The sequence below is a fragment of the Muntiacus reevesi genome, chromosome 3, assembly GCF_963930625.1.
Source record: "Muntiacus reevesi chromosome 3, mMunRee1.1, whole genome shotgun sequence".
Classification (NCBI taxonomy): Eukaryota; Metazoa; Chordata; class Mammalia; order Artiodactyla; family Cervidae; genus Muntiacus; species Muntiacus reevesi.
The window spans coordinates 91,747,406-91,769,123 of record NC_089251.1 but is presented as its reverse complement, the minus strand read 5'-3'; the positions used below and the strand labels follow the sequence as shown (position 1 = coordinate 91,769,123).

At 38.4% G+C, this 21,718-nt stretch overlaps 1 protein-coding gene across 1 annotated transcript in view; it reads left to right on the top strand.

Moving 5' to 3' along the window:
• The first annotated feature begins 508 nt into the window (after positions 1–508).
• Positions 509–21,718, top strand: part of M1AP (meiosis 1 associated protein) — a 90,721-nt gene continuing 69,511 nt past the window's right edge. Inside the window, exons 1-2 of the mRNA XM_065927422.1 lie at positions 509–708; positions 3,989–4,280. Coding sequence (XP_065783494.1) covers positions 4,041–4,280 — 240 coding nt within the window. The 5' untranslated portion in view covers positions 509–708; positions 3,989–4,040. The remainder of the gene's footprint in view (positions 709–3,988; positions 4,281–21,718) is intronic.

The following is a 21,718-nucleotide window of genomic DNA, read 5'->3' as shown; positions in this document are numbered from 1 at the left end:
TTCAGTAAATTTACTGTGGCAAGCCTTTTGTGATGTATGTAAGTTAAAGCATCATGCTGTACACCTTTAACGTATACAGTACTGGATGTCAATCACATATCTCAATAAAGTTGGAAGAATAAGAGTGACAGACTCAATGAGTGAACCCAGGAATAAGACTGGGATACCGCTGGAGTTTCATGGGGTAGGAGTGGCTTGAGGAAGTGTCGGGTTTGGCATAATATTCTCAACACAAATCCGAAACTCTACCTAAGCGCCAAAGAAGGGCTGTTAACCCTGGTGCAGCCTTGAAGACCGCGATCCCTAAGAGCAGCCTCAAGTGGACCCTGAGGAGGCGTCAGCAGTGAGCCGCCCGGCCTGAGGGGGGCGCCCTCCGAAGCGGTGGAGCACGCCGACGGCCGGAAGGGCCCGGTCTTTGCCTTCACCAAGTGGGTATTCTCTTTGAATGGGGTAGAGGACCTAAGGTTGGGAGCAGCGTTGTCGACAGCGCTTCGCCGAAAAGGCTTGGGCCGAACTCGGGTCTGCCCTCACGGGGGTGTCGGCAGGCAGACCGGTCAGCTGCCAGGGAAGCCTGACGCCCGGAGGCCCAGGTCAGACGCGTGTCTGAAGCCGCCTGCCGCTCGGGTTCTGACAGGGCGGGCAGAGCCGAGTCTCCTCCTCTGCTGACCCTCCCGCGCCTGGGGGCTAGGCGCCAGTCCGTCAGGCCGGGTAGGTGCCCTACTGACAGACCAAGACACTTTGAGTGGGAAAGGGGACAGGAAAATATATTAACTTCTTGTAAATCAATAGGAAACAGTGAAACCTTTGGGTCAAAGAAAAGGGGTTTGGTTTGGTTCAGTTTGGTTTTTCTTACAAGGGTGGGGGAACGAAATTTGAGGGCCTACGAAAATGTTTTAAGTTTTTTTTCTTTTAAATGAGGGTTCACGAAAACAAAGGTGCTTAGGATCATGAAATTTTTAACGCAGCCCAGTGGGAGGGAGAACCATTGACTCATAACACGTAAAGTGTCCAATATAGACGTTACAGGCGCTTTTATAGGGGCTTATTAAAGGGTCCTAAGCTATTCAGACCTGAAGTTTGAGACCTAACGGATGAGTAGGGTTAAGGAGGGGACCACTCAGAAGAGAATATCCAGAGGCAGGATCCAGAGCAAGCGGCCAACCGCCTTGGGGAGGTGAAGGGGGCGGGCAAGGGCAAGGAAGGTGGAGCAGGGGAGGGGGTTGGCGGGGAGTCGCATGGCGGGAAGACAGAGAGTTGGGAGGAAGATGCCTGCAGAATTCCGGATCCAGGGTAGAGATGTCAGATTTTGTTCCAAGTGTATGTGGAAGCCATTGAAGGGTTTTTTGGTAAGGGAGTAACTTGATGGCTTTTGGTGGTTCAAGGCCCAGACTTAACCTGTTTACAGAGAAACATCAAAGAGTGGGCATTCTTGTCAAAAGTGGAAAATATAGGATCACAAATAGTCAGATGCTGCTTAGAACCATGCCCAGACACATTAGATGCATTAATTTATCGTGTGTGATGATACAAGGAAGAAAGCTGCCTTTTACTTCATTTAAAGAATAATACTGGAATTGTACAGTCTAAAAATGACTGTGGGGTGGGATGATGAATTGGGAAATTGGGATTGACATATATACACTATCGATACTATGTATACAGTAGATAAATATTGAGAACCTGATGTGAAGAGCAGACTCAGATGCTGGGAAAGATTGAGGGCAGGAGGAGAAGGGGATGACTCATGATGAGACGGTTGGATGGCACCACGGACTTAATGGATATGAGTTTGAGCAAACTCTGAGAGATAGTGGAGGACAGGGAAACCTGGCATACTGCAGTCCATGGGGTTGCAAAGAGTTGGACATAACTGAACAACAGGAATCTAGCACACTTGATCTGGCACGCAAAAGAGTGTGTCTGAGTCTTTTGCAACCCCCATGGACTGTATCCCACCAGGCTCCTCTGTCCATGGGATTTTCCAGGCAAGAATATTAAAGTGGGTTGCCATTTCCTTTTCCAGGGAATCTTTTCAGCCCAGGGATTAAACCTACACTCCTGCATTTGTTGTTCAGTCTCTGTGTTTGTCTGATACTTTGCGACCGAATGGACCACAGCACACCAGGCTCTGCTCAAATTCAAATCCGTTAAGTCGGTGATGCACCATCTCAGCTTCTGTCAACCCAGTCTCCTCCTGCCCACAGTCTTCCTCAGCATCAGGTCTTTTTCAGTGAGTCAGCTCCTCACATCAGGTGGCCAAAGTATTGGAGCTTCAGTTTCAGCATCAGTCCTTCCAATGAATATTCAGGGTTGATTTCCTTGGCAGGTGGATTCTTTACCACTAAGCCACCTGGGAAGCTCACCTCTAAGAATAAAATTTAATAAAAGATGAGATCTTTGGGGAATATTATGAATTTATAAAATCTGTAGATTCTTTTAGATTTTCTGTATGAACAATCAGTCATATCATCTTGGCAAACAGTGACAGTTTTATTTCTTCCATTGCACTGCTTTTTTTTTAATGTGCCAAGTTTATTTGTCTTGCCTTATTGCTACCTTCACTACTGTGTTGAAGTGATGGTAGCAGCCTCCTTGTCTTGGAGAACTTTCAGCATCAACATTAAGAACTGTATTTGCTTGTTTTTATAAACATTTTATCAGATTATTCCTATTGTCTACTCCTAGTTTACTGAGATTGATTCTTTATCATGTATGAATGTTGTTTTGCTGCATCTGTTGAGATGATCATATAATATTTCTTATTTAATCTTTTAATGTGATAAATTACAGTGACTTTTTCTAATGTTATGTCAACCTTATGTTCTTGAGATAAACCCAGCTTGGTTATGATGTGTTATTCCTTTTATATATTGCTTTTATCAATTTGCTTATATTTTGCTAAGGATTCTTACTTCTAAGTTCAGGAATGAGACTGTCCTATAATTTTTTTCTTATAAAAATTTATCTGATTTTGGTATCAAAGGTTATGCTAACCTACTAAAATGAGTGGTTTTCTCCTGTGCTCTGCAAGAATCTTGTTTGAAATTCTTGATCTTTGAGAGTAATATGGAACTCATCAGTGGAATTATGTGGTCCTGTAGTTTACTTCATGGGAACATATTTGACTACCAATTAAATTTTTTCACTGGTTATAGACTATTTCTGTTTTTTAAATTTCTTTTTGATTTAGTGTCTGTTAAATATGATTTCCTAGAAATTTGTCCATTTTATTAAATTACTGGTATAAAGTTGTTCATTATGTCCTTTTGTAACCTTTTCCATGTTTATTTGTAATGATGTTCCCTTCTCGTTGCTGGTGTTTGTTCCAAGTTTTCATTTGTTTTCCTTTCCAAATCTGAGCCCTGGGGATAAGTGTAAGTAGCCAGTAAAGAAAAAAGGCAGAGCTGTTGCAGGTGGAGAAAACAGCATGAGCAAATGCACTGAAGTTAATGGTATATTTGGTTTTATTTCAGTGAAAAATTTGAGGTAAAGAATAGCCTCCAATAAGACTGAAGAGCAAGTCAAAAAGGGTTTTGAGTGAGTCTTGGAGGGTGAAAATATAGTTATATTTTCATTTTTAAGAATTACTATGTACAAAATAAACACTTTGCTAAACTCTGATATATAGAGTTGGTAATTTCTCTGTCCTTGGGAAGCTCGCAATACAGTGGGAGAGGCAGTCATAGAGACAAATTATACTATAGTACAATGCCAGTAAAGAAACAAAGTTCATGAGGGCAGATAGCTTACTTTGAGGCTAGAGTTTGACTTTTTTGATTAGTTCCATTCACCATTGCTAATCATCCTCAGCCTTACATTACAGGCAAACATCTAGATACCTTGGCAGCTGTTAAGATTAGGATAGCCTAGAGAAACTTGAGTCATCATCTGGTTTGCCTTCTTTCTAGGCTTAGTCCCCTAGATCTGTGTTCACTGTTTACACCTTCAGTTTTATGAAAACCAGTGATTTCTCTTTTCTTTCTTACAGGTGTAGAGACTATCTCAGTGGTAGCTACAGTTCTACCTCTGGTCTGGCTGCCATGTATCATGGGCAAATAGCTAGTAAAAGGCCCTCTAATCCCACACAGATGTACCAGCAACCTCCAAGGCTTCTCATTGTGCATATTGCTCTACGATCCTGGGCTGACGTCTGCTCCAACCTCTGTGAGGCTCTGCAGAACTTTTTCTCTCTAGCCTGCAGCTTGATGGGCCCCAGCCGCATCCCTCTCTTCAGCTTATACATTGTACAAAATCAGCACGAGTGCATCCTCCCTTTTGTGGTAAGTATATCTATACTTGTTTATTTTATCCTCAAAGCAGAGGTGAGAGTTCTGGAACAGAGATCAGTTATTATTACTTACAGCAAAAACTGTGCCCATTCCCCATACCCATAACCCACAGGCAACACATGAGAGCCTCATGTCATCCTACACACCCGGGATTTGTACTGAAAGAAAAGAACCCCAAAATTATTAGTGAAAGTGAAGTCGCTCAGTCATGTCTGACTCTTTGTGACCCCATGGACTGTAGCCTACCAGGCTCCTCAGTCCATGGGATTTTCCAGGCAAGAATACTGGAGTGGGTTGCCATTTCCTTCTCCAGGGGATCTTTCCGACCCAGGGATCGAACCCGGGTCTTCCGCATTGTAGGCAGATGCTTTACCGTCTGAGCTACCAGGGAATCCCCAAAAATTATTAATGTGAGAATGTAAATAAGCCACGTCTTGCCCCCCACCTCCACTCCTGAGAGAGAGAAAAACCTTGGCATTTACAGTCCTTTGGAATGTAAGCAACTGACCTCTCTCATCCCCCTTTGAAATGTAAACACAAGGAAATAAATCTCTGAATTTCTTCAGAAGTCTCTGGCTACTCTGCCACCCTTTAATTTCCAAAACTTGTCCTTTGACCCAGGTTCTAGTTTTTTGCTCAGGAAGCCCCATCTGTGCAGAAACATGAAAATATTTTTTACACAGGACTCAGGTGAAACGCCCCCTAGTTTCAGAATGGGCTAAGGGCAATGCTTTTACCAAGCTCCCTCACACTTAGATAACTCTTTTTCTCCTCAGACAAACCCAATTTTTTACTTCCTCCCCTTTACAAAGCTCAGAGTCTTAGGGATGGAAAAGACTTCAGAGGTTCTAGTAAATCCCCTTCCTGAGACAGCCTTGCTGTTGAGATACTCAGAAAAGACCCAGTAGAAAGCCAGGACTTTGATTTCTACCTATTGTGAATAAGACTTTATCCCACATAGTGTCCATGAAGCCATATGGTAGCCTGGACTCCCCTCAACCTATTCAACTTTAACAGGGTAACTATCTCACCCCCTCCCTATTGAGGTGGTATTGGAGGCAGCGGAGTGGAGGCCATGTGGAGAGTGGCAGTGAGGCATCTTTTTACCTCCAAGGCAGAGTGGTTTCAGTGAAAGCTTAGTGGGAAGCCAGAAGTTGCAGGACTTTGTTCCTAGTGAAATGTGTAATGGTAATGAAGCTTCTCTATTCCCAGGGTGTCAGTGGGGGGCATATGAGGAACCTGAGCTTCCACCCCCACCCAGAGATAACCAGACACTCTCCCTTCCGGGATATAATTAGAGACCAAATAGAGTCACACCCAACCTGGCAATAATTATGTGGAAATCACTTCCTTCACTGGTGCGGTGACAAAAAACTCCTGCTAAAACAGAAGATTTAAATAGGATTCATTCTTACAGCATAATACCCAAAGTGTTCAGAATACAATTTAAAACAAAAAAAAATCCCATGATTATCAGGGAACAGGAAAATCCAAACTTAAATGAGACAACAAACATTGAGATAACACAGATGTTAGAATTATCTGAAAAGGATTTCAAAGCAGCCATCATAAAAATGTTTCCGCAAACACTTATGAATATGCTTAAATGGAAAAATATAAAGTCTCACCAAAGAAATAGAAATATAAAGAAAAACCAGATAAAAATTTTAGAACTGATAAATGCAATACTCAATTTTAAAAACAAAAATCTACTATAGATAGGCTCAACAGCAAAATGAAGAAGACAAAGGAATTTGAAAACAGAGTAGAAATTACCCAATCTGAGTAACAGAGAGAAAAGAAACTTAAAAAAAATTTACAAAGCCTCAGGGATCTGTGAGACTATAACAAAAAGCTAATACATCATCACTGTCCAAGAGGAAAGGGAAAGGAGGGTGGGACTAGAAAAATATTTAAAGAAGTAATCACTGAAAATTTCCCAAATTTGGCAAGAGTTATAAATCTAAAGATTCAAGAGGCTGCAGAAATCCATTCTAAGACACATAATTAAAATCCTTAAAACAAAGACAAAGAAAAATTCTTGAGAGCAGGACACTGACAGCTTACCTATAAGGAAACAATTCAAGTAATAGATTTTTTTCATTAGAAACCATGAAGGCCAGAGGAAGTGTCACCTTTTTCAAATGCTGAAAGAAAAGAAGAACTGCTAACGTAGAACTCTATCCAGTAAAAATATCCTTAAGGAATGATTCAGAAGTCAAGATATTCTCAGATGAAGGAAAGCTAATAAGAGTTTGTCACCAACAGACCTACCTTAACAGAATTACTTAAGGGAGTTCTTGAAACAAAAAGGAAATTATAAAGGCTTTTGGAATATCCAGAAGGAAGAAAAAGTAGAAAGAATTAAAATATAGATAAATATAATAGATTTTCTATAGACTCTTCTAAATTATATTTGATAATTGAAAGAAAAATTATAGCATTGTCTGATATGGTTGTTAGTGTATATAGAGGAACTACTTAGGATAATTACATTATAAACGGGAGGATAAAAGGACTTAAGAAAATTAAGGTTCTTACACTTCATTCAAAATGATAAAATATTGACAATAGTATATTGTGATAAAGATGTATGTATAATGTAACACTTAAAACAACCGCTTAAAAAACCCAAGAGATGCTAGAGATGCGGATTTGATTGCTAGTTTGGGAAGATCCCCTGGAGTAGAAAGTGGCAGTCCCTCTCCAGTATTCTTGCCTTGAAAATTCCAAGGATAGAGGAACCTGGTGGGCTACAGTCCATGGGGCTGAACAAGTCAGACATGACTGAGCAATTGAGCGTGCACACATGCACACACAGTGATAAAAGAGTCACAGAACAGGAATAAATAATCCCAAAATTTATAGGGAATCCAAAGGCCCAGGATTGTCAAAGCAGTCCTGAGGAAAAAGAACAAAACTGGAGGCATAACCACCCCCGCCTCCAGCCAGAACTTCAGACAGTATTACAAAACTACAGGAATCAAAACAGCATGGGGGCCTCCTGGCGGTCCAGTGGTTAAGACTCCATGCTCCCACTGGAGGGGGCATGGGAAGATCCCACATGCCACCTGGTGTAGACAAAAAAAAAAAGCATGGCACTGGCACAAAAACAGACATATGGATTGCTGCTGCTAAGTCACATCAGTCGTGTCCGACTCTGTGCAACCCCACAGATGGCAGCCCACCAGGCTCCTGAGTCCTTGGGATTCTCCAGGCAAGAACACTGGAGTGGGTTGCCATTTCCTTCTCCAATACATGCATATGGATTAATGGAACAGAATAGAGAGCTAAGAAATAAGCCCACACACCTGCAGGCAATTAATCTTTAACAAAGGAAGCAAGAAGATACAATGAAGCAAAGACTGTCTTCAGCAAGTAGTTTTGGAAAAGCTGGACATCCAGGTTTAAACCAATGAAGTTAGAACACTCCCTCACACCATATATAAAAATAAACTCAAAATAGCTTAAAGACTTAAATATGAAGCATGACAGCATAAAACTCCTGGAAGAGAACATAGGCAAAACATTCTCTGAAGTAAATTGCAGCCATGTTTTCTTAGGTCAGTCTCCCAAAGCAAAAGAAATAAGGGCAAAAACAAACAAAGGAGACCTAATCAAACTAGGAAACCATAAACAAAATGAAAAGACAACCTACAAAATGGGAGAAACTGGAAATTATGTGACTGACAAGAGCTTAATGTCCAAAGTATACAAACAGCTCAATATCAAACATTTCTATATAAAAAAATAAAATGAAAAATGGGCAAAAGACCTAAGTAGACATTTCTCCAAAGAAGGCATATAGATGACGAAGAAGTACAGAAAAAGATGCTTGATAATGCTAATTATTAGAGAAATGCAAATACTAATGACTGCAGTGAGGTATCACCTCACACCAGTCAGAATGGCCATCATCAAAAAATCTACAAGTAATAAATGCCTGAGAGGCTGTGGAGAAGAAGCAACCCTCCTACACTTTGGTGGGAATGTAAATTGGTGCAGCCACTATAGAGAACAGTATGGAGGTTCTTTAAAAAACTAAAAATAGTTACCATGTGATTTGGCCATCGCAATACTGTATAGCTAGGGAACTATGTTCAATATCTGATACACTTTGCTATACACCTGAATCTAACACAACATTGTATATCAACTATAATTTTTTTTTTAAATTTCCAAAAGAAAAAAAAAAAGTCAATCCAGCAAGAAGACAACAATCTTTTCTTTTTTTTAATATTTATTTTTTGCTTCATTGCTGCTCATGGACTTTCCCTAGTTGCAGCAAGCAGGGACTGCACTCTAGTTGCAGCGCACAGGCTTCTCATTGTGGTGGCTTCTCTTGTTGTGGAGCATAGACTTGAGGCCACAGGCTTCAGTAGTTGTGGCTCACAGGCTCTAGAATGCGGGCTCAGTACGGGCTTGGTTACCGGACGGCAGGCAGAATCTTCCCGGATCAGGGATCAAACCTATGTTCCTGGCATTGGCAGACAGACTCTTGACCATTGGGCCGCCAGGAAAGTCCAAGAAGACAGCAATCTTAAATCTGTACCCACTAAACAGCAGAGCTGCAAATGTCTATTAACTCGTGAATGACTCAACAAACTGTAAAATTCTCACTCCATAAAACTGGAGTTTTGTACAAGCACACTGAGGACAGAGTGAAAGTGGTAGTGATGTTTACAGCCACATGACCCATATGACAAGTATGTTGTTCTGCTGTGCCATTTTCCTTGTGCATATCTGTCCCATGACCACATTTGGCTGTTATATCTATCTTCTGTCAGGCAACAGGGGTAGAGAAAGGTTGAGAGTGGTTTGGAAGGGCAAATAGAAAATATCCAGCATAGGAAGCTTCTGGGAGATGAGCTTATGTCCCAAACAAGGGTAAAAGGATTTTTATTTCCTTCTTCTAGTGACTGTGTTCTATGCCTCTGGTACTCAGTACATTTGGCTCTAGGTGAATCCCTTGTTCCCTTAATCACTCTATTAGGAAAGACAGACAGTTCTAGACTAAAAACCACTGACTAGTAATTCAGGAAAAATTGGAAGTCAGAATTTCCTTCCAGAAGATCAATAAGTTCAACTATGGTCAAAAGCTCAAGAAGATCACTGAAACGATGCCATCACCTCATGTATCCCTGTGTGCGTGCTCATGCGCAGTTGTGTCCGGCTCTTTTGCGACCCCATGAACTGTAGCCCAGCAGGCTTTTCTGACCATGGGATTTCCTAGGCAAGAATACTAGAATGGGTTGCCATTTATTCCTCCAGGAATCATTTCCAACCAGGAATCAAACCCATGTCTCCTTCGATTCCTGCATTGGCAGGCGGATTCTTTACCACTGGGCCACCTGGGAAGCTCACCTTATGTATAGATGGGTCCAGTCTTTGTTTAAATCCATTTTCTCTGACCTATCTAAGTATCTGACATTTTCTATCTGCAGAGTCAGCTCAAAATATAAATGGAGAAAGAGAGCAGATAGGGAGTCTTGCCTACGTTGAACACTTCAATTTATCTCCTCATGTTTGATTTATAAGTATAATAAAATAATTCTGAACTTTTCATGAGGAATCTTGACCAAGGATTCATAATAAAATATTAGAATTCCTTTTATATCCACTGTGCTCTTAATATAAATAAATTCTAAAATGATTAATCTCTCAAAGAGTTTCAGAAGAATTCCATTACTGTGATGATTTTACCAATTCTTTTACCTTTTTTTTGAGAGCAAAGAAGTTATTTAAATCATATAAGATCTACAGTGGTATTTGAAGATCAGTAGTGCTGTAATTTGGCTATGACATTTTCTTATCCTTACTAGCTGGTCTTCAATAGAATCATTTAAAAGTGGCAAATAATGGGAATATATTATATAAAGTAACATAAAGATAAACTCTAATACAGATAATATGCTGCTGCTGTTTAGTTGCTAGGTTGCTGTTTAGTCCCCAAGGACTATAGTCCAGTAGGCTCCTCTGTCCGTGGGATTTCCCAGGCAAGAATACTGGAGTGGGTTGCCATTTCCTTCTTCAGAGGATCTTTCTGACCCAGGGATCAAACCTGCATCTCCTACATTTGAGACAGATTCTTCAGAACTGAGCCACCTGGGAAGCCCAAAGATGATAAACTATAATTGAGGAGGGTGGGAAGAGTAAGAAAAGGAACTGTACAAACTTTATCATTGTATAGTGGAGATTTTCATTGCTCATTAATGGATATTGATAAAGAAATAACTTACAGGAATTATATAAACATGAAATTATAAAGACAACCACTAGAACAAATACAAACCTTTCTAATTATGACAGAAAAAACATAATAGAGCAAACAAATTTACACAGTATAGTGATTCTTCAAAATTTATGAAAACAGTATATAGCTTAAAATAATATTACTGAAAATAACTATATCTGTCACATTAATAAATGTGTCCTAAACTTACCTATTAAAACATTTAAAAAACACAGATTTGTGCACCCCAATGTTCATTGCAGCACTGTTTGTAATAGCCAGGACATGGAAGCAACCTAGATGCCCATCAGCAGATGAATGAATAAGAAAGCTGTGGTACATATACACCATGGAATATTACTCAGCCGTTAAAAAGAATTCATTTGAATCAGTTCTAATGAGATGGATGAAACTGGAGCCCATTATGCAGAGTGAAGTAAGCCAGAAAGATAAAGAACATTACAGCATACTAACACATATATATGGAATTTAGAAAGATGGTAACGATAACCCTATATGCAAAAAAGAAAAAGAGACGCAGAAGTACAGAACAGACTTTTGAACTCTGTGGGAGAAGGTGAGGGTGGGATGTTTCGAAAGAACAGCATGTATATTATCTGTGGTGAAACAGATCACCCGCCCAGGTGGGATGCATGAGACAAGTGCTCGGGCCTGGTGGGCTGGGAAGACCCAGAGGAATCGGGTGGAGAGGGAGGTGGGATGGGGGACCGCGATGGGGAATACGTGTAACTCTATGGCTGATTCATATCAATGTATGACAAAACCCACTGAAAAATAAAAAAAAAAAAAAAGAAATATATGTATAAAAAATCTGTACCTCCCTGAAGTGCTCATGGAATATTCACAAAAGTTGACAGTATGTTAAGCCACAGCACAAACCCAAAAACTCAGATGAATTAAAAACTACAAATAGATCAGTCAGCATTCCCTGAACACAGTGCAGTAAAACTGGAAATAAGTAACAGACACAGAGAACAAAAAGTCTCTACCACCTGGAAATTTTTGTGCTGTTTAATAGCTTTTGAGTCAAGAGGAAATTCAGGCAAAAATTGTAGTGTATCTAGAAAATAATAATAATGAAACACTATGTATCAAAACATACGTGATACAAAAAAGGCAATGCTAAGAGAAAAAATCATCTTTAAACTATGTTTTATTATTTTAAATTTTATTAGTAAACAAAAACTGAAATGAAAAAAAAAAAAAGAAAAAAAAAACTGAAATGAAGCAAGGAACTCAAGAAGAAAAGAAAAAACAAGCTTAAGGAAAACTGAAAGAAAGAAAAAAACAAAGATAAAAGCAAAGAGTAATGAATATGAAAATAGAAAATGGTATGACAAATGAATAAATCTAAATTTGTTCTTTGGGGGGAAAATAGGAAATATAGATCAACCATTATTAGTTAACTTAGCTTTAGGAAAAGAGCAGTGGGAAAGGCATGTATATACAAAATAAGGTAAAAAGAAAGTAACCATAGATACACTTGTGTGAAATACATAATTCTCCATGAAAATATAATTACCAAAAGTGAATTCACAAGAGATAGAAACTCACCATTTCCCATAAAAGGAATGAGAAAGTTATCAAAGAACTACCCTCCCCCAAAATAAAGTACTGGAACCAAATAGTTTTACAGGGGAATAATACCAAACTTTTAAAGAACAGATCTTTACATTTTTTAAACTGTTTTATACTGCAGAAAGAAAAAACATCGTTCCAGATTCTTTTTATGAAAATAACATAATATTGATCTTAAAATGTAACAAATATTGCAAAGAAAGAAAAACTACAAATCCATCTCACCCAAAATCCCAGCTAAAGTATTATCAGTAGAATCCAACTTGTATTTAAAAAATCAGCTACAAGAATGCAGAGATGGTGCAATATTGAAATCTATTAATATAGTTTACTATGTTAATATATCTAATAAAAATTTGATAGTGTTTTTTCCATAGGTACTAAGAAAAAGGTATTTAATAAAAGGCAATATCCAATCATTAAAAAAAAAACTTAAAAACTAGAAATGGGTGGCTATTCCCATAGTGTCTGTCTATGACAACTCAAAAATGAGACTTAATGAAAGACATTGAATATATTCCTGTGTAAGTCAAATAAATTTACTGTCATCACTGTTATCTAACAGTATTCAAGAGATTTTCACTGATATAATCACACACATAAAATGAAGTTAGAATATAGAAATAAGGAAGTGAGGGACTTAACTGGCAGTCCAGTGGTTAAGACTACATGCTTCCACTGCAGGAGGTGCGAGTTTGATCCCTGGTTGAGGATCTAAGACCCCACATTCAACACGGAGCTGCTAAAAAAAGAGAAAAAGAAGGAAGGGAAAGAGAGGGGAGGGAGGCTCAAGAGGGAGTTGATATGTGTATGATAATGGCTGATTTGCATTGTTGTACAGCAGAAACAACATGGTAAAACAATTTTGCCTCAATTAAAACTCAATTTAAAAAAGGAGAGATAAAATGATTATTATTTGCAAATTAATGATTATATATCTTCAAAACCCAAAAGAATTAACTAGAAAATTATTTCAAACAACGAAAGAATTCATGACAATGGTCAGATATAAATATTAATACAGATAATAGTACCCTTTCCCCTTCATGGATCACAGCCTTGTCTTGGATAAGGGGCTTGTGTAACTCAATGAAACTATGAGCCATGCTGTGTAGGGCCACCCAAGATGTACAGGTCATAATGGAGAGTTATGATCCACTGGAGGAGGGAATGGCAAACCAAAATCCAGTATTCTTAAATGAACAGTGCAAAGAAGTAGAAGGAAGCAATAGAATGGGAAAGACTAGAGATCCCTTCAAGAAAATTGGAGATATCAATGGAACATCTCATGCAGTGATGGTCTGGTAATAAGGATGGAATAAAGGACAGAAATGGTAAGATCCTAACAGAAACAGAAGCAACTGAAAAGAGGTGGCAAGAATACACAGAACTATACAAAAAAGGTCTTAATGACCCGGATAACCACAATGGTGTAGTCACTCACCTAGAGCCTGACATCCTGGAGTCTGAAGTCAGGTGGGCCTTAGGAAGCATTACAGCAAAGACTAGTGGAGGTGACAGAGTGCCAGCTGAGCTATTTAAAATCCTAAAAGATGATGATGTTAAAGTGCTGCACTCAATATATCAGCAAATTTGGAAAACTCAGCAGTGGCCACAGGACTGAAAAAGGTCAGTTTTCATTCCAGTCTCAGAAGGGCAGTGCCAAATAATGTACAAACTGCTGTACAGTAGCACTCTTTCACATGCTAGTAACGTTATGTTCAAAATCCTTCAAGTTCAAAATCCTTCAGCAGTATGTGAACCGAGAACTTCCAAATGTACAAGCTTTGTTTAGAAAAGACAGAGGAACCAGAAATCAAATTGCCAGCATTTGTTGGATCATAGAGAAAGCAAAGGAATCCAGAAAAACATCTACTTCTGCTTCAGTGACCACACTAAAGCCTTGACTGTGTGAATCACAAACTGGAAAATTCTTAAAGAGATGGGAATACCCAACCACCTTATCTGTATCCTCTGAAATCTCTATGTGGGTCAAGAAGCAACAGTTAGAACCTTACATGGAACAACTGACTGGTTTAAAATTGGGGAAGGAGTATGACAAGGCTGTATATTATTACCCTGTTTATTTAACTTATATGAGGAGTACTTCACGTAAAATGCACAAGCTGGAATCACGATTACTGGGAGAAATAACAACCTCAGATACACAGATGGTACCACTCTAATGGCAGAAAGTGAAGATAAACTAAAGAGCCTCTTGATGAGGGTGCAATAGGAGAGTGAAAAAGCTGGCTTAACATTCAGCATTCAAGAAATGAAGATCATGGCATCCAGTCCCAACACTTCATGGCAAATAGATGGGGGAGAAAATGAAAGCTTTTTTCAGTGACAGATTTTCTTTTCTTGGCTCCACAATCACTGAGGATCGTGACTGCAGCCATGAAATTAAAAGATGCTTGCTCCTTGGAAGAAAATCTGTGACAAACCTAGACAGCATATTTAAAAGCAAAAACATTGCAGACAAAATTCCATATAGTCAAAGCTATGCTTTTTTCACTAGTCATGTACAGATGTGAAAGTTGGACCATAAAGAAGGCTGAGGGTGGAAGAATTGATGCTTTCAAATTGTGGTGCTGGAGAAGACTCTTGAGAGCCCCTTTGATAGTGATAGCTTATAGTGAACGATGTCAGATTCATGATCTCTGAAGAAGATTTAGCTTCAGGACCAGGAACCAGGCTTGATCACTCAAGAACTTTTGTGTAGCAGAGTTTTATTAAAGTATGAAAAAAGACAGAGAAAGCTTCTGACACAGGCGTCAGAAGGAGGATGGAAAATGCCCCCTAGCTAGTCTTAGTGAGGGAATTAAATACTTTTTAAATTGGTTATTACAGGGAGGGGGGATTGGGATGGGGAACACATGTAAATCCATGGCTAACTCATATCAATGTATGGCAAAAACCACTGCAATATTGTAAAGTAATTAGCCTCCAACTAATAAAAATAAATGGAAAAAAAAAGAAGGTCAATAAATAAATAAATAAATAGGTTATTACAGTAAATCAAAAGAATGTCTCAAGGTTGTAAAGATCTTACTAGAATCACTCCCTCAATTTACATTTTAAGATAACAAGATTCACTTCGGTCAGTTCAGTCACTCAATCATGTCCGACACTTTGCAGTCCCATGGACTGCACCATGCCAGGCCTCCCTGTTCATCACCAACTCCCAGAGTTTATTCAAACTCATGTCCATTAAGTCGGTAATCCCATCCAACCATCTCATCCTCTTGTTCCCTTCTCCTCCCGCTTTCAATCGTTGATCTTTTCAAATGAGTAAGCTCTTCGCATCAGGTGGCCAAAATATTGGAGTTTCAGCTTCAACATCAGTCCTTCCAAATGAATATTGAAGACTGATTTCCTTTAGGATGGACTGGATCTCCTTGCAGTCCAAGGGACTCTCAATTATCTTCGCCAACACCATAGTTCAAAAGCATCAATTCTTCGGCACTCAGCTTTCTTTATAGTCCAACTCTCACATCCGTACATGATTACTGGGAAAACTATATCCTTGACTAGACAGACCTTTGTTAGCAAAGTAATATCTCTGCTTTTTAATATGCTGTCTAGGTTGGTCATAACTTTTCTTCCAAGGAGAAAGCATCTTTTAATTTCATGGCTGCAATCACCATCTGCAGTGATTTTGGAGCACCCTCAAAAATAAAGGCTGTCACTATTTCCACTGTTTCCCCATCTATTTGCCATGAAGTGATGGGACCAGATGCCATGATCTTAGTTTTCTGACTGTTGGGTTTTAAGCCAGCATTTTCACGCTTCTCTTTCACTTTCATCAAGAGGCTCTTTAGTTCTTTGCTTTCTGCCATAAGGGTGGTGTCATCTGCACATCTGAGGTTATTGCTGTTTCTCCTGGCAATATTGATTCCAGCTTGTGCTTCTTCCAGTCCGATGTTTCCCATGATGTACTCTGCATACAAGTTAAATAAGCAGGGTGACAATATACAGCCTTGATGTACTCCTTTTCCTATTTGGAACCAGTCTGTTGTTCCATGTCCAGTTCTAACTGTTGCTTCCTGACCTGCATACACGTTTCTCAAGAGGCAGGTCAGGTAGTCTGGTATTCCCGTCTCTTTCAGAATTTTCCACAGTTTATTGTAATCCACACAGTCAAAGGCTTTGGCATAGTCAATAAAGCAGAAATAGATGTTTTTCTGGAACTCTCTTGCTTTTTTGATGATCCAGCAGATGTTGGCAATTTGATTTCTGGTTCCTCTGCCTTTTCTAAAACCAGCTTGAACATGTGGAAGTTCACGGTTCACGTGTTGCTGAAACCTGGCTTGGAGAATTTTGAGCATTACTTTACTAGCATGTGAGATGAGTGCGATTGTGCAGTAGTTTGAGTATTCTTTGGCATTGCCTTTCCTAGGGATTGGAATGAAAACTGACCTTTTCCAATAAGGTCCTACCTAATAGGCCCCTCAGCGTCACTTCAGTAAAGAAAAGATGCTTGTCTGCAATCAGGTCAAGGTGTCAACTTGTAAGAGTCCTGACTGTCCTCACTCTCCTTCACAAAAACTTGTTCTCAGGAAGTAGTTTAATCTAATATGATTCTAGATCAATGTTATATCTCCTGAGAATATATACATTTTGAATAAATGTGGAATTAAAATTTGTAACACTGTTTGAAGGAATGCCAAGCATCAATAGCAGATGGGGGTGGGGTGGGGAGAAATTATATTTGGGGTGAAGAAACTTTCCTGATCAAAGAGCAGAATTGAGCAGTATTTGCAAAACACACATAAAATTCATGAGCATGTTACTTTGCTTACTTGCGCCTCTTCATGAATCTCTGGGGAAAACAGAAGAAATAGGATATAATTTTTACACAAAGAGAACTTGTAATCTAGATAAGAAGCTAAGAAACCTACTCAAGAAAGAAATGAGAACAAGCCTTTATGTATTTCTTTTCATGTACTCCCTAAAAGAATATGAAAAATTATATACTCTATTATGTATTATGTTGACATCTAGATTTTAAAATTCTAAGTGTAAGTAGTTGCTAAGGATATATAACTTCCAGTATATTTAAATATCAATATTTAAAAATAACACTATAACACCATTCTTATTAATCTAAATATTAATATAGGAATTTGATACTCTCATTTTTCAATTTTAAAAGTACATGAGCAAGCTCTTTTTTTAACAGATGGAAATTAATATTATTCATTTTCTCCTTGAATTCATATTTCCATTTCAATTTCCCATAGTTTTATCATAATGTAATAGGACTTTGTGGTTGGCAGTCTTTTATTGATTATCTTATCATATTTCTCTGCATCAAAAATATATGTCATCAGATTTTAAAATTTCCTATGACCATAGGCTCTAAGGAGTTATCTAGATTGAGCTATTTTTAAATTATTGTTCATATAAATTGATCAAAACAACATATATATTATCTATTTTGATAATTATTGGCATTGAGGATAAAATTTAATTAGAAATGTATCTCAGTGGTGAACACATTGGGTTCTTTTTTTCATTAGTTAAGGTATGTGTGAATAAATAAATTATTGATTAAATGGCACAACATTCAGTATTTTTTTTCTTTTATTTTTTATTTATTTATTTATTTATTTTTTAACATTCAGTATTAATCCTATTCCTATTTTCTAGGAGGTTTCTAGTGCTGAGAAACCTCATCCTGATAAATACAGATGTCAAACAAACTATCAAATTCATTCTGAGTTATATGCCAGAAATTACATATGGATATATATGTATCCACACATACATATCCATATGTATGTATCCATTTACTTTAATGGATCATTAAAATAAAGTTCTTTTAATGATCTATTAGCTGCCACTCAATTTAGTCTTCCTTCAGTTTTGTTAAAATTGGAGATTACCCGATTGCAAAAGATTTTTAACCCAATCATCAAGTCATTTTCTTTCTTAGACACTAATGTCAATATTTTGAATTATTCCTTTGTTTGGTGCCCCTGGAAGTTTTAAAAACCACATGGCAATTCATCACAGTAAAATTTATAGTGGGTGAAAGATAAGTTCCTCTCAACTCATCCTTTTTATTTTGGGTTTTCTTTGTGAAGTGGAAGACAAGTAATTGTTAAAGGGATGGTAGGAATGAAGAAGGAGCCTAACACCCTCATCATAGGCATAATTATGGAAGTTTTAGAAGAGAATACGGTAGAAATGGAAGATCTATATAACAATTCTTGAAAATTGTATATTCCTATGTACCCCAGGAACTCTTATAGCCCTAGTGGTATGTGTGTCACAGTTGGAAGAGACTTACAGGCTATCGATACTTTAGAAATTTAGAAAGAGTTGTTGGAAAGGGGGTGAGATGGAGCTCAGAATTTAAAGGCTAAGGTTTGTAAGAAGAGTACAGTATTTTAGGTGTATGTGTGTGTGTTTGTTGGGGGGCTGGTGGAGAGGCTGAAAGTTCAATACAAGCATCTATGGAGGTTGCAAGTGAATGTAATGCCAGAGAGAAAGAAGGAATATGCCTGATAAGAGTAGAGGATGCTTGTTGAAGAGTAGTGGACAGTTTATGAATAAAGAAGTACTAGTCTTGGTTCAAGTTTTAGATCCAAATGCAACTTGAGTTCCTAACCTCTCTCTTCTTGACTTTGAGTCCTTAAGCTAAAATTTATTCAACCAGAAGATGAGGACAATGTAAATACTTATCTTAAAGAATATTAAATGACTTAATTCATGGCACACAGTATGTACTCAGTGTTAACTGTTTATTATTTTTTTTATCATGGTGATCAAACCCTAAAAACACTTAAAACATTGCTGATTAAACAGAAGGGATTTGTATGGAGTTAATGGGCCTATTCTACAACTGATAAAAATTAGTGAAGAAAATATACTATTTATGTAAATGACATAGGTCCATTCACTCATCCAGTTAAAAAATTTATTATTATGTGCTTATGATGTGCACACGTGCATGCATGCCAAGTTGTTTCAGTCATGTCCAACTCTGAGACTTTATGGACCGTAGTCCCCCAGGCTCCTCTGTCCATGGGATTCTCCAGGCAAGAACACAGGAGTGGGTTGTAATGCTCTCCTCCGGGGCATCTTCCCAAAGCAGGAATTGAACTAGTGTCTTTTTTGTCTCCTGCATTGGTAGGCGAGTTCTTTACCACTAGCACCACCCGGGAAGCCCACTTATGATGTACTACATACCTTAAAAAAAATACAATTCCCACTCACTACTAACTTTACAACAAGTGAGATAAATAGCCTCAGAATACAAATGGATAAGAGCCACACGAGAATGACATTTTTCCGCAGTATACTGACCAGTTATTGTCTATCTCACTAGAATATAAGCTCAGTATAACAATATATTAAAGGAGGAATCTGAGCTGTTTCTTCATTGCCATGTCTGCAGGGCCTAGAACAGTACCTGGAACTCAGTTGTATTAAACAAATTATTTTTTAATAAATGGTAAAGGGATGCATATATAAAAAATTTCAGGGAGAGGAAACTATAAGCTAAAAATAGAGGAATTACATACTTTGAAACTTTTTGATGTATCTAAAACTACTCAATAATGAGAAATTTATTGAAAAAATAAACCAGGAAAATAGTAGGGAAAAAAAGGATACTATCTTATGGTAGGAAAGGTCTTTGGAAACATGATTTAAAAGGTATGAAACCACAAAGGGAAAAATGAGACGATTTGACCATATAAAAATTAAAATTTTCTGTTTAGGAGAATACAAATAAGGTTAAAGACAAAAAACAAACTAGGTAAGTATTTTCAGTGTATATAATCAGCGTGACATTAATCTTCTTAATATGTAAAAAAAAAGCACTTACAGATAAACTGGATATCTGAAACACATTCTTCTACAAGCTAACAATATATATACTAGATGAAACACAGACATCTTTTTTTTAACTTTTTATTTTGTATTGGGGTATAGCAGATTATCAATGTTGTGATAGTTTCAGGTGAACAAAGAAGGTGTACATATACATGTATCTATTCTTCCCTAAACTCCCTTCCCCTCCAGGCTGCCACACAAGGTTAAGCAGAGTTCTGTGTGCTATACAGGACGTCCTTGTTGGTTATCCATTTTAAATATAGCAGTGTGTATATGTACACCCCAAATTCCATATCTTTCCCCTCCCCGCATCCATCTCCGTGGCAACCATAAGTCCATTCTGAGTCTGTGAGTTTGCTTCTATTTCGTAAGGTCATTTGTATCATTTCTTTTTAGATTCCACACATGAGGGATGACGTATGATATTTTTCCTTCTCTGTCTGACTTACTTTACTCAGTATGACGAATCTCTGTGCACTGTGCTTAGTCGCTCAGTCGTGTCTGACTCTGCAGCCCCACGGACTGTAGCCCACCAGGCTCCTCTGTCCTTGGGGATTCTCCAGGCAAGATTACTGGAGTGAGTTGCCATGCCCTCCTCCAGGGGATATTCCCAACTCAGGGATCGAACTCAGGTCTCCCACACTGCAGGCGGATTCTTTACCACCTGAGCCACCAGGGAAGCCCAAGAATACTGGAGAGGGTAGCCTAGCCCTTCTCCAGGGGACCTTCCTGACCCAGGAATCAAACTGGGGTCTCCTGCATTGCAGGCAGATTCTTTACCAACTGAGCTACCAGGGAAGCCCATGACAAACCTGTAGATCCATCCATATTGCTGCAAATGGCATTATTTCATTCTTTTTAATGGCCAAGTAATATTTCATTATATATATGTACCACATCTTCTTTATCCATTTATACTGATGGACATTTATGTTGCTCCCATGTCTTGGCTATTGTAAACAGTGCTGCAATGAACACTGGGGTGCATGTATCCTTTCATATCATGTTTTTCTCTGGATATATGCCCAGGAGTGGGATTGCTGGGTTATATGGTAGTTCTATTTTTAGTTTTTTAAGGAACCTTCATACTGTTCTCTATAGTGGTTGTACCACCTTACATTCCTACTAACAGTGTAGGAGGCTTCCCTTTTCTTCACATACCCTCCAGCATTTATTGTTTGTGAATATTTTGATGATAGCCATTCTGACTGGTATGAGGTGATATCTCATAGTTTTGATTTGCATTTCTCTAATAATTAGTGACACTGAACATCTTTTCATTTGCCTCTTGGCCATCTGTATGTCTTCTTTGGAGAAATGTCTATTTAGAAAATACAAGTATCTTTTAAATGCATAGTTGAATTCATAAGAAATTAAGGGAAATCCCCAAGTACCAAAGAGGGGTCAACAGGAAGCTACAGTGTTAGATAGGTATAAAAGCCTTGACTTTATTTGCTGATCTTGGGGACCAAGGGCTTTGTGTTGAAAGGGAGAAGGAGACAAGGCATTAGGCCCTTGTAAAGAAGAGTTAGAACCACCACCCTGGCTCAAAAAGTTAAGACCATTCAAAAGGTTATTTTCTCAGTGAAAAGGCCAGCTAGAAAGAATCCACTCACTGGTCAAAGGAGATGATAAAAAAACTTGTTAACTTATGTGAGCTCTGAGTAGAAATGAGAAAGAAATCACTGCTGAAACCTAGAAACTACATGCATTCCTTTATGTCAGCTTAGGATTTGTCTTTATCTACAGG